The sequence below is a fragment of the Mandrillus leucophaeus genome, unplaced genomic scaffold (genome assembly GCF_000951045.1).
Source record: "Mandrillus leucophaeus isolate KB7577 unplaced genomic scaffold, Mleu.le_1.0 Scaffold684, whole genome shotgun sequence".
Classification (NCBI taxonomy): Eukaryota; Metazoa; Chordata; class Mammalia; order Primates; family Cercopithecidae; genus Mandrillus; species Mandrillus leucophaeus.
The window spans coordinates 1,016,411-1,030,547 of NW_012107408.1; the positions used below are offsets into that span (position 1 = coordinate 1,016,411).

A 14,137-nucleotide genomic window follows, 5' to 3' on the forward strand; every position below is an offset into this window, starting at 1 on the left:
GGACGGTCTCGATCTCCTGACCTCGTGATCCGCCCGTCTCGGCCTCCCAAAGTGCTGGGATTACAGGCTTGAGCCACCGCGCCCAGCCTGTTTTTTCTTTTTTTAAAATATGCCAGTAGATTCACTTTTGTTTTGAAATATGATATATAGGTCCCTGAGAACACTGATGTTAGTGACTAAAATTCACTGTGCTCCACTCCCTGCCCCTCAGCCTATCAAAAACATTCTCTGTAGACCTCAAAATGCATATACAAATTATTGCTGACACCAGTCATTTCTAATTGTTTCATACTAGCATGATATGCCTATAGGTTTATAATCAATCAGCAACCTATTAACCCCAATATTTAAAATAGTGATAGAAGGGTTAATGTGTTATCAAATGATGATCTGTGTAGACAAAAGAAAATTCTGTTTATCCTACCGTATCATGAGTTGAGGATACTTTGTTATTGCAAGTAATTTTAGCCTTCCCATTGCTTTTCTTGCAGAACGTAATGGTTTTTCAAGAAAGCGTGTACGGTCTTCATCTTTTACTTTTCATATTACAGATTCTCAGTCCCAGGGAGGTATGTATAGCCTTGACTGTTGACTATTCACTGTTATGTTTATTCTGAATGCAAAATTACTGAGAAACTTTTCAAAAGAGTAATGTTAAAAGCTTATCAACTGAATAGTGTTTATAATATATTGTTATGTGAAAACAACAAGCTATATAATGGTACAGTGAGTCAGTATTTAAACATTCCATTTATCAGCATTGGAAAAAATACCAAAAGGACATAAGCCACAATGATAGCAGTGGTTATCTTAAGTAGAGGACTTGCAGGTGATTTGGTCTCCTCCCCATCTCCCATGCCTTTGTATTTTGCTATGTTTCCAAAGTTTCTGCATTGAGCACGTATTAGCTTTGTAAGTAGGGGAAAAGGCCATTTTTAAAGTAACCATTGGCTGGGTGCGGTGGCTCACATGTGTAATCCCAGCACTTTTGAAGGCGGAGGTGGGCAGATCACGAGGTCAGGAGTTTGAGACCAGCCTGGCCAACACAGTGAAACCCTGTCTCTACTAAAAATACAAAAAAAAAATTAGCTGGGCGTGGTGGCAGGTGCCTGTAGTCCCAGCTACTTGGGAAGTTGAGGCAGGACAGTCTCTTGAACCTGGGAGGTGGAGGTTGCAGTGAGCCGAGATTGCGCTATAGCACTCCAGGTGGGTTGACAGCATGAGACTCCCTCTAAAAAAAAAAAAGAAAAAAAGAAAGCAACCACCTATTTAAATAAATGGATGCCTACCCTTTGAAAATAATTTTATCATACACTGTGTTCCGAGTAAATCAGTAACTTAGTTTGCTTCTCTTCTATGCTGAAAGCACTCCAGTGATTCCTTTTATAATGAGCTCCATGTCTTCCGCCTTGTAATACAGCATCTATGTATATATTTCTCCTCCACTGTGAGTTCCTTGAGGTCATCTTCATGGCTGATAGTGTCTTACATATGGTGACCATAAAATAAATATTTACTGTTGAATGGAATTGAATGGAAATTAATTTATCATTCTCATCAGATGTACTCCTTATTTACATTAACAAAAATAAAGACTTTTCTAAATTAGTGATACAGAAATTTTTCCAAAACAGCAAAACTCCAAATGAAAACAAAACAAAAAACCCACTTTCTAAGTGACTTTAGTTTGCAATCTGCTTTTAGTGTCAACCTTGTCTCAGAAACAAATGAGATCTTCATCCGTCACTAACCTCCCCCAACCTTCCCCCATTCTGGGTCAGGTAATAAAGAGTTTCTAGAACTTCAAGCCTGACACTCTGACTTTTCAAAATCATTCTTATTAATGATGACTTTTCTTTCTTAGCTACTATCATAAAATGCTGACACCTTAGAAATAGATCACAAAGTATGCATCGAAGAATACCTTATGAATTCTAACTTCACAAATTCTGAGTACATGTTTTTACCTTGGGTAGAAAGTTTGAACTTAATTTTTTTTACGATTTCACATTTATAACAGCATTATTTTATTTAAGGCAGCCCTATAAAAGTAAGAACAATTTGCATTATTTTACTTCTTATTGTCCATCTACATAGTTTATAATGTGTAGTATTTAAAACATGCAATTATGCTTTAAATTCATATTTTAAGTTTAGCATATAAATCCACTAAAATTTCCACTAATTAAAACATTACTCCTCTTTACTTGAAATTTATAATGTTTTGCTTAGTAAAACTATTTTATCATAATAAAATATTTGAAATGGCATTTTCTCCACATTAAAATGATCTCTATTCTCATGTTTTCATTTCTATTAAACAATCAATTGCCTTTTCCAAGTTAAGTTTGCCACTAAGAAAGAAAAAGTACAAACTACTCTCTTCACTTGAATTGATCCCCCTCTACCCAGGAACTACAGAGTTTTTTCTTTTTTCCTTTTTCTTTTTTTTTTGAGACAGAGTCTGGCTCTGTCACCCAGGCTGGAGTGCAATGGCACGGTCTCGGCTCACTGCAACCTCCGCCTCCCGGGTTCAAGCAATTCTCCTACCTCAGCCTCCTGAGTAGCTGGGACTACAGGTGCACGTCACCATGCCCAGCTAATTTTTGTATTTTTAGTAGAGATGGGGTTTCACCATTTTGGCCAGGATGGTTTCGATTTCTTGACCTCGTGATCCACCTACCTCGGCTCCCAAAGTGCTGGGATTACAGGCCTGAGTCACCCACGCCCGGCCTGAACTACAGAGTTTTTCAATGAATAAATCTATATTCTTAGTAATAACTGCAGGCATGACTGAGCAACAGTCATGTACCTTTCAGATGCAGAAGAGACACTTTTTAGTGTCTCTAACCCTTCTAACCTGACTGACAAGCTCAGACATTAAGATAAACAGAGATCCTGGCCGGGTGTGGTGGCTCATGCCTATAATATCAGCACTTTGACAGGCCAAGGCAGGCATATTGCTGCAGGCCAGGAGTTCGAAACCAGCCTGGCAAACATGGCGAAACCTGGTCTCTACTAAAAATACAAAAATTAGCCGGGCATGGTGTTGCATGCCTGTAGTTCCAGCTACTTGGGGGGTTGAGGCAAGAGAATTGCTTGAACCCAGGAGGCAGAGGTTGCAGTGAGCCAAGGTCACACCACTGCACTCCAGCCTGGATGACAGACAGAGACTCTATCTCAAAGAAAAAAAAAAAAAAAGAGAAATAGAGATCCTAATCCCAGAGGCAAAGGTATTCTGTTTTATTGTATTTACTCATAAAACAAAGGAATGGCTTTAAGTTATCTATGCACCTGCTTTAATTCATTTTTTACTGGACACACACAAAGGAAAGCATCACTCTGTTTTATCTTGTGCAGAATGTTAGTGGTGTTCAGCAGGAGAAAAATATGGCTCATTTTTTGTTGATGTTCAGTAATAAAAGATAATAAAAAACATTAAATTGAACTCTGAAGTAAAGAAGGGATTCTACCCCAACATTTATGTTATAACACCTTAAAGAATACTTTGAAGAAGCAATTATTCTTTTCTCATCTTCATTAATTAAATGCCAAAGGTTGCTGTTTCTGCAATTTGCAATTGAGGAGATCCCTTTGAAATGTATAGAAATTCTATACTTGGAGCCATCACCACAGTCTTACCCCACCAACATGCTTGTAGAAAAATAACCTAGCACATTTGTCATCTTTACTTCTTTTTTCAGGTATACTCATTAAAAAGTCAGGGAGTGTGGGCAAACTTTGGTAACAGTTTTATAATATTCTATAATAGCTATATATTAATGCTGAAGGGCTCATTACCAATTCAGATTTTATAGTCTGTAGAATTTCTGACAGTACACTATTTAAAGATCTAAAAAAGGCTGCCTTTTCTCTAGTCACTTAATTTTCACTTAGATTTCTGAAAGTAAACAGAACTATGTAGCGGGACGCATCTGGCAATCCACCCCCCACCATTTTTTTCCTTTGAGATGGGGTCTCGCTCCCATCACGCAGGCTGGAGTACGATTTCCGCTCACTGCAACCTCCACCTTCTGGTTTCCAGTGATTCTCTTTCCTCAGCCTCACGAGTAGCTGGGATTACAGGCACTTGCCACCATGCCTGGCTAATTTTTTTTGTATTTTTAGTAGAGACTGGGTTTTGCCATGTTGGCCAGGCTGGTCTCAAACTCCTGACCTCAGGTGATCCACCCGCCTTGGCCTCCCAAAGTGCTAGGATTACAGGTGTGAGCCACCGCGTCTGGCCGGCAATCCCATTTTTAGCAGAGCCAGTGCTCCAGAGAGCACTACCTAGTACTCTGTTAGTGCCAATTGCGACATCTGCTGGTGAGTTCAGAACGGGGTTGTTAAGCCCCAAATAGTGTAGAATCTGACACTCTTCTGTATTAAAAAATTTTTTAATATTTTTTCTTACAGTGAGGAAAAACAATATTTTTATGATATCGACTCTTGTGCAAAGTAATGTTGATATAAAGAGTGCTGAACAAGGTATGTAGCTTCTATTTCAAGAACCTCAGAAATTGTATATTTTACCACCTATATTTTCATCTCCCTATATGTGCGTGTGTTGGGGGCATGGAGTTAGGTCAGAGTGACAAAACATGCAGAAATAATGCAAGTAAGCCAGGTTTCATGATCAAAATGAACAGTTATTGGGCAAAAGCTAGGCAAGGTGTGAGTGCTGGGGAACTCAATGCTTACTTGGACTTTGATTAATTAACACTAGTCCCTCATTTAAACATGACTTTAGAAAATAAGAATTATATTAGTTAAAAATAGGGAGTAAAGGAATATTGCACTAAAAATATATTTATCTTTTAATTCTATTCTTTTAAGGTCCTGTGAAACATTCTAAGCATGTTATTAGACCTGCTATTTTGCAGCTACCTCAAGCTCAAAGTTGTACAAAAGTAAGAAAAACATTTGGACACAAGGCACTGGAATCCTGCAAGATTAAAGAAAAAACAAATAATAAGGTGAGAAAGCCCAGGATAACAGGACTGATCTCAACCCTTCATCCTTCCTTTTGTAGGTTGTTTGGGGCCTCCATATCCAGAAATAGGAGTTGCCTGAGCTTTGTTTTGTTGCTGGGCTAGATAGCATAAAGCCCTTGGTAACCTTTTTAAAGTTGTACTCTTACTTTACATTGGAGAGTTGTAGTCTCACAAATCTATGGTCTCTCTAAAGTTATAAAGCTGAGTACTGGGCAGTAGAAATCTGGGGGTCTTGTGCCACAGCAATGACCCTATGTGAGAATGGGGACAGCAATGAGGTAGCCAGGGGCCATAGTCAGTAGTCAAAAAAGAGACATGGATTTTCTCTACATCGTCAACTGGTCAACATCACAGTGTATCTTTGCCAGTTTAGGTCATACCAGGGGTTCACTTCAGAGCCATATTCCAGTATAACAGGAGCAGAGAACTCCCTATACAGTGTAATTGGAAGGGTCTGGGAAGCCTCTAGAGACAGATAAGAATTCTAACTTCCTACTATGTAGTGTCTGAATCACTCTTTGTAGGCCTTTCTAAAGAGACAGTAACTTACACAAGCCATGCAGATACGGGTTTGGGGATATATTCAATTGCTGTAATGCTACCCCTGTCTTCCAGCAGAAGCAGACACAGGAGGAACAGGACTCAAGATAGGCAGGTTGGAATTTGACAGTTATTCCATCTTAGCCATTTGTTTCCAGCTGAACTACTGAGGATTGGTCACATAGTTTCGCTTTGTTTTGTTTTCCCTTAGTGAATATAAGGACAGAAACATTCAAGTGTAAAAAAATACCAGCTTGGTACTAATCTTGCCTCTGCCACTATCTTTGTTTAGCTAAACAAAGCACCCATTCAACATCTTTTTTTATCAGCAAAGTAAGGGACTTGAACTTGGTCAGCATTTACCAATATTTTTATATTTCTAAACCCTTTACTTTGTAAGATATGATTTGGAGAGATCCATTATGAACTTAAAAAATCATTTCATCATTTATGCATGCTATATAATAATTTTTAAGTAAAATATGTCTTCAATTTTAGATAAGTATATTACTGTTTTCATTTAAATATAATGTAATAATTATCACCAAGTTACATAATTCTTTACTTTTATTTAAGAAGTCATATGGCCGGGCATGGTGGCTCGTGCTTTTAATCCTAGCACTTCGGGAGGCTGAGATGAGTGGATCTCTTGAGCTAAAACGTTCCAGACAAGGCTGGGCAACATAGTAAAGCACTGTCTTTACAAGAAATATAAAAATTAGCTGGGCATGGTGGCATGCGCTTGTAGTCCTAGCTTGAGCCCGGGAGGCAGAGGTTGCAGTGAACTGAGATGGTACCAGTTTGGGTGACAGAGCCAGACTGTCTCAAAAAAGAAAAGAAAAAAAAAGAGTGATGCACGGTGTTTAACTTGTTTTAAATTATGTAATAGGAAGTATAATGTGTTGACTAATTTCTAAAAAGTTACATTGCATTTTAAAATGGCATGCACTATAAATACACAGCAAGATTTTAATTACACGCTATGACATCAAAAGTATATCAATATTTCTTTCTTGGCAGGATTTTTGTAAACACTGCATTGCATATTTTTAAAATAAAATTTATTAATATATTTCTTCCATTTTTTTTTCCTAAATGATCCAAGCATAAGAGAAAATTTCAAGCTATTGTTTATATTTATTTTTGAGAAAATTATAAGGTCTAGTGAATAAACCTTATTTCCAGTTATTGAAAATCCTTACTGTATATGCCCATCATTAAACAGAAAATTTAACGCCCATCATTAAATTTTCCATTTAGTGATCTTTGAAGATCCAGAGACACACTGTATATAAGATCCTATGTAAGAATTTTGACTAAATGAATGTAATTTAAGATTTGGTGAAAACTCTCTAGGTGGATTTTGCAGAACCATTATCTTTATATTTCTTATTAACTTGTATATCAAAATCAGATAAATTATTTTCATCCTATCATTAATCAATGGTTACTTAATATGTATAGATTAAACAATATATGCCTAAATAACTATTTTAACCAACATAGGAGTGAAAGCTACCATTTCGACTGAGGGCTACATCATCTGAGTGACTAGGTCATGAGCATGTACTTTGATCTTTGCTAACCATGGCACATGCTCTCTTGATACATATTTGTCAGTTCTCAAATTCTTGTTAAAAAAGAAAAAGTATTCAAAATTATTTTTATTGATTGAAATAAAAATTTAAGCGGAAACATATCCCATCTGGCTTTAAAAGATATGAACGAACTGAAACATCTTTGCAAATCCCTGGTCGAGGAAGGAAGGTGTCCACAATACATTGTAAATACTAGACCAGATAATTTATAGGGTTCCTTCCAATTCTAAATTTCCTCACTCTTACATTTATATATTAATTCAGGTATTGTGCATACACATATGTACATAAGGCAAAGTAACTGGGTAAGTTACCAGTTGAAAATTTCAAGATAAAGAGATGAGTGGGGTTTTCTCTTACACTGGGTGACTAGGATGGTGACATTTTTGGGTGTTACCAAGGATTACATAGTCCTGAAAGTGAGCTTTACTAATCCAGAAATGAGAATTAACCCAATTTGACTAAAATGGCAAAAATAACAAAACATAGTGGGATTTCTGAATGTTATGATATTCTGGTATTAGACAGATCTCCATTGTATGTAAGTGACCTGGACAAGTTATTTAAGTTCTTTGTGTCAGTTTACTCACCTGTAAAATGTGGATAATAGAAGTACAAAGTGTATAGAGTTGTAAGGAGTAAATGAGATAGTACATAAAATGCTTAGGGCAGTACTTAAACATAGTAAGTTTTCAATATGTTTAACTATAACTATTGTTTCCTTGTCTGATGGTCCTATAGTGAGGTAGTCTTTATAAACTTTTTGATGTATTTCTTTACTTTCAGATTTCTGAGGGAAATTCCTATTTGTCAAGTGAAAACTTATCAAGTGCCAGAATTTCAGTCCAGCTGTCTACTAACCAGCACTTTTTAGGTGCAACATCAGTAGGGTAAGTTAATAATGAGAAAACAGAAGGGTTGTCCTTTCATTCTTGCATTCTTTTATTATTATAACCAATCATGGAGAATAATTCTCTGACCTTGTATGGATAAACTGCCAAGATTCCCATTTGAAAGGAGATTTTATAGGAACACAAGTTTAAAATGTTTTTTAAAAATTTCTGATACTTAAATATTATCATATTAATACTGGATTGTCTTCATTGTTTCATTGACTTGGGTGAGAACTTTTTGAAAATGTATGGCTAAACTTTTATTTGGTTGGGCATAAATTATCTGGTTAGTAGATTAGGCTCTCTTCCTCTCTCTCTGGCGTTTTTATCTTTTATTTTGGCATTATTCATTTTTTATTGGCATGGGTTATATAAACAACAAGGAAAGCAGTATAAATCTGCCATATTTATTAGTATGTATTAGTATTACTAGTGATGAATAAATGTTTGATCTGAGAGATTAAAACTAGCTGCGGACATAAACTGCCTCACATGACTGGGCTCTGTCCAGGTGCGGTAGTAGGTGCCTTCTGTGCACATTGGGGATGCAATGACGAACCCTGAGCACATCTGTCTACAAAGAGAGGGCTTCCTGTCTTCAAGTTTCTCATCAGGAAAAACACTTTTAACATTAAAAAAAAACGTTTCTGGGAGGCAAAAAAATTTAAGCCAATGCACACTCAATTATAACAGATAGGGTTTTGCTTTTGCCCTGGAGATCTCTGGTTGCTAAAGGCATCAGCCACTTGGGGAAGGGAAGAGTGCAAATTAGGTATTAGACAGGGTGTGTTGGAAAAGCAAAAAGGGTTGGGCAGCCCTCCTGGCTGACCACACAGCCAGTGCAGTGATGGCCATGAGGCAGTCAGGACTGGTCTCTGTCAGTGCTGTAATAGCTGGAAACTGTCTTGACAATCACCTCTGGATGCCACTATTTGAATTTTTCTTTCATTTCTCATTAAATTCAAACTAACAAAAATGAGCAGTAAATTTGATTTACATAAATCTATTAAATTATCTGATTATTTCAAGGTTTAAAATGGCTTTATCCATGTATTTAAAATAGTAAATGCTTATTTCTTTTTCTTAGATGTCAACCAAATGAAGATAAATGTTCTTTTAAAAACGGCAGTTCCAATTTTGTTTTTGGAGAAAACATGGTAGAAAGAGTTTTGGTAAGATTTTGGTATATGTTTCTATTACTATATACAGAGCTGTCACTTTAAATTTCTAAAGGTAAATTAATTAAAAGTAATATTAAATTGAATAATACTTTTTAACTCCTGAGTTCAACGGCACATTTTCTTTCTTTAACTGGAAAGATTCTCCTGGGAAGCATGTCCTAGTTGTTAAAATAATAGAAACCCACAGAGGAAGGGAACTGTATAATTATAACATTATTACTGATATGAAATATTAAATAGTTCTTTGACTTGTGTTAAGCCAAAAGTACCCAAGGAAATCCCAGAATTATCTGCAATCGTTAGATAAGCTCAATTGGTAATGATATTTTAATAGTTTGCATCATTTTACAACAAGATGCATTTAAAATTATTTGCCAATTTTTTTTTTTTCTTTTTTTGAGACAGGGTCTCACTGTGTCACCCAGGCTGACGTGCAGTGGTACGATCTCTGCTAACTGCAACCTCCGCCTCCTGGGTTCAAGCGATTCTCCTGCCTCAGCCTTCCGAGTAATTGGGAATACAGATGTGTGCCACCACACCCGGCTAATATATACATTATATATATTTTTTGTATTTTTAGTAGAGATGGGGTTTCACCATCTTAGCCAGGATGGTCTCGATCTCCTGACCTCGTGATCTGCCCGCCTCAGCCTCCCAAAGTGCTGGGATTATAGGCGTGAGCCACCGCGCCCGGCGACCAGTTTGTTCTTATTAGTTAACCACAACCCTACTTTCAAGCTCTTACATCAAAAAGCATTATTATAACTTTTCTTTCCCTAGCTTTCAGAGAAAATTCATAGTGCTTTACTTGCCTAGGAGAATCTACTTGCCTAGTGAAAACCCCTCACTGTTATTACCATCATCCTTATTTAATGCTCAGCATCTTCTTGCAATGAGATAACTGCTTCTCTGGTCCCCACAGAACTCTGATCTCTAAGACAGTGTAATCTACAGTGGAAAATTGTACAGAAAAGTGAAAGCTGTGGGAAACCATGCCTATGGTTTTATCTGGTCAATCACATCTTCATATCTTTTCCAGCTTTCACTCAAGTCAGGAAAGTGGCTGAGATAGCTTGAACATGCCTAGCTTGTCTCAGGAATACCAGTTACATGAAGAATCCCAAAGAAGCTGCAGAGATTTTAAAACTCATGTACGGATTTAGATTAATAAAAGAACCAACTCGTTAAGCTAGTTCATTCCAATTCTTTTTTTTTTTTTTTTTTAGATGGGGTCTTGCTCTGTCACCCAGGCTGACATGCAGATCATGCAGGGGCATGATCTTGGCTCACTGCAACCTCTGTCTCCCTGACTCAAGGGATCCCCCCACCTTAGCCTACCGAGTAGCTGGGACCACAGGCACGCACCACCACACCTGGCTAACTTTTTGTATTTTTGGTAGAGATGAGGTTTCACCATGTTGCCCAGGCTGGCCTTGAATTCCTGAGCTCAAGCGATCCACCCGCCTCAGCCTCCCAAAGTGCTGGAATTATAGGCGTGAGCCACCACGCCCAAACTCATTCCAAAATTTTTAGGGCTTTCATATATTAGTTATTTTAAAGGCTTAGTTTATTTTAGGGACCCTTCTGTCATTCCCAAAATGAAGGTCAACTCACCAATCCTAGACCTGTGACCTATGCCTTTGGATGTGAACCAAAACGGACTAGCCTCCATGATGAATTTACAGGCAGTATATTTAGGCACATTTATTCCATATCATTTATTTCTAAGTTTGACACCAGATTAGCCACAGCATCTGTAAAATGTCAGACAACGCTTTCCAAACCTCACAGGATCAACTTTACATTCCACTCAATTTACCAAACATGTACTGAGTTCTTATGATATATAAAGCATTGATCTCAAATTTGGCTGCCTGTTAGAATCATCCTTTTAAGGATTTCTTACCCTTGGTCTCATCAGACCAATTAGCTCAGAATGCCTGTGGGTGAGGCCAGCTGTCAAGTGATTCTAATGTACAGGCAGGTTTGAAAACCACCTGAGTAAGTGGTTATGCAAGCTAAAGGAGACACTGTGCCCTAAAGGTGCTTATCATCTAATAAGAGCAGACAGAGAGATACCTATACAAATAAACTATAGTCAGGACTACAGGTTTGGTTTGAGAAGGCACTTGTGCACATTTCCTATGGGCATTTTAAATTTGGTTTATAAAGGAACCTGAACTCTCTATCTCTTTAAGTTGGTAATATCTTAAGGATAACAGGAATTATAGAGATAATTTGTGTTTGTCCTCTAATCCTGTAAATTTTTGGCCTTGCGATTTGGGGGCCAGGATGCACTCTTGGCTTATTGGCTATGTGTTTTTAGAGTGAGTCATTTAAACTTTCTGTGCCTCAGTTTCTATTTTCTTAAAATGGAAATAATTATACCCATCTCTACCAATTTTAAGGGAATATCTTGATGTCTAGTTAAGTAATGTGAAATAATTTTCAGTTCATAAGGGAAAAAATATAAGCATAAATTCTTAAGTATCATTGTTCTAATTCTCTGTGTTTTGCAGAGGGCTACACATTATTGCAAATGTCATGTCAATTAGTCTTTTTTGTGCAGGCCTTGATTACAACAGACATACAGAGCCCCAAGTAGCCTTAAAAGCGACTGTTGGCAAAAATTGTCTGGGAGGAAAAGTTAGGATTCTTTCTACAAAGATGTTCTCTGAGACATCTTGTGGGGGTCTTTGGATAACTTTTTTGTTTTCTTCCATAAAGTGGATAGCAAGAGTAAATTTCTGGGGACACTGAAATACTTTGGTATATGTTTCTGTTACTATATACAGAGCTGTCACTTTAAATTTCTAAAGGTAAATTAATTAAAAGTAATATTAAATTGAATTATACTTCTAACTCCTGTGTTCAAAGGCACATTCTCTTTCTTTCTTTTGTACCTCCTGGGCATCAGTTTAGTCTAGTAAGAGTGTGGAACATCTGTTACCTTCTTTTGTACCTTTAGACCTTTCCCATTGCCTCTGGGACTAGATCCCACCTGAAGTAGGCTGGTGGTAACTAGATTATATTTTCTGAGGATTAGAACTCAGGCTTTCTAACAATGGAGATGAATTCTCTGTTCAGCACACAGAAAGTCCAAAATAAAAACATACCAGCTGGGCTTATTTGCTGTGTTGAAACAGAAAAACAAAAGGGTCTTACTGCAAACATATAGGGATAAAATTAAAACTTTTATTAAATAAAATTAATAATGCATCTTTTTCCCCACTCAGAGTACTCAAAAACTCACCCAGCCTCAACTTGAAAATGATTCATACACCAAGGAAAAACCATTCAAATCCACTCCGAAATTTCCTGTCAACTTTTTAAGTTCAAGTAAGAATTCTTTCATTTGTAAAACATTAGATTCACCTAGTTTGTCTTGTTTTTTATGTTATTTATTAACATTAATATTTAATATAAGTAAAATTAATATTTAATATAAGATTTTAAAAAACAGTAATTCAGTGTTTCAAATATTTTGGTAAAGATTAAAGCATATAAATATGATTATCTGATATACAAGCTTTAATAATTTTTTGAGTTAATGCTATGCAGGAATCGATAAGGAGATTTTACACGAACTCAAGCAGTTTGAATTTTTGGAATCTCACTTACTATTGGAAAAAGTCAAGTAGATATATGTGGTCATAGGGGCAATAAAGAACTTTCACAGTAGAGAAAATGGGGACTTTTCAGTGTTTTTCCCGCATTTTCTCTTAGGAACAGACTCCATTAAAAATACTTCCCTAACTGAATCAGCTGCTGCATTCTCTTCCCAACCATCACGAAAATGCTTGCTGGAGAAAATTGATGTTATAACAGGGGAGGAATCAGAACATAATGTGTTAAAGGTCTGTATATCATGTTTTACTCTTTTTGGCAGCATTTACATACTTGGAATAAAGTTAACATGAGAAAAGACATCTTTAAAAATACAGACAGAAGTATAGTTTTCATGGAGACTAAGTTACTTAAATAAAAATGTTGGACGCTCTCAAAAATTACACCAGTAACTTATTTTCTTCTTATGTTTGTATGTGTACTTTGCAGGAAAATGGGTTGTTAGTTTTACAACTATTCACATTAGTCCCTTAGAAATACGATAGCCAAGTATCCTGCTTTAATATTTGCTTTTATAATTTGTGCTATTATTGTGATTAAATAATTCTACTTACACAGGTTTAACAATGTTGATACCTTGATTTCAGTCCAATAAGAATTTTATTTTCCTCCTAAAAAAGTTTAGAATTTCATAAATTTAGCTTCCTTTAAAAAAGTTTAGAATTTCATGTAATTCAAGAATTTCACAGATATACACTACAGTATCACAGGATTTTAATGCTGAGTAGTATCACCATCAGCACAAGCACATGAAATGTAATTACTACAACTTTACCTTTTTCCAACAAGGCAGAAATTTCCCTTTGCCTTTCTCTATCTGCTTTTCTCTAAACTCTCTCCATTCCTCTCCACTTCCTGTATGATCTACAGACACTTTTATTTTAACTGTGTCTCAAAGCATAACCCTTGGATTAGATTAATTCCAATCTTATTGAAGTAATTGTTAGGAGTGAGGCTCTGACATGCTGTATTTTTAACAGGCTGTTTAGGTGATTCTTGTACACAGTAGTAATGATTGTAGTGGGGTAACCTGTGGCATTACATCATACTTCTCCACATTACCATGCCGTCTTTGAAAATTTTGAAGCATGCAAATGGTTCAATGATTCCTTTACCTTCAAATAACATTATATAGCTCAAATAATTAATATAAAAGTTGATGTATATATAGTTTTAAAAAATCAGAAAGTAGGTATGGCATTCTACCACTGACAGAAAAAAAGAGGGGGAACATTTATATGTATTGGCATGTATATATGTACAAATATCTCTGGAAGGATAAACAAAATATTTACACCAGTGGT

The 14,137-nt window shown here is 36.4% G+C and overlaps 1 protein-coding gene across 1 annotated transcript in view; it reads left to right on the forward strand.

Moving 5' to 3' along the window:
• RANBP3L (RAN binding protein 3-like) overlaps nucleotides 1-14,137 on the forward strand; it is a 52,476-nt gene that overhangs the window by 31,575 nt on the left and 6,764 nt on the right. Inside the window, 9 exon segments of the mRNA XM_012002366.1 lie at nucleotides 492-569; nucleotides 1,705-1,754; nucleotides 1,757-1,781; nucleotides 4,417-4,488; nucleotides 4,837-4,976; nucleotides 7,919-8,022; nucleotides 9,113-9,197; nucleotides 12,443-12,545; nucleotides 12,933-13,063. Of these exon segments, the coding sequence (XP_011857756.1) occupies nucleotides 492-569; nucleotides 1,705-1,754; nucleotides 1,757-1,781; nucleotides 4,417-4,488; nucleotides 4,837-4,976; nucleotides 7,919-8,022; nucleotides 9,113-9,197; nucleotides 12,443-12,545; nucleotides 12,933-13,063 (788 nt within the window).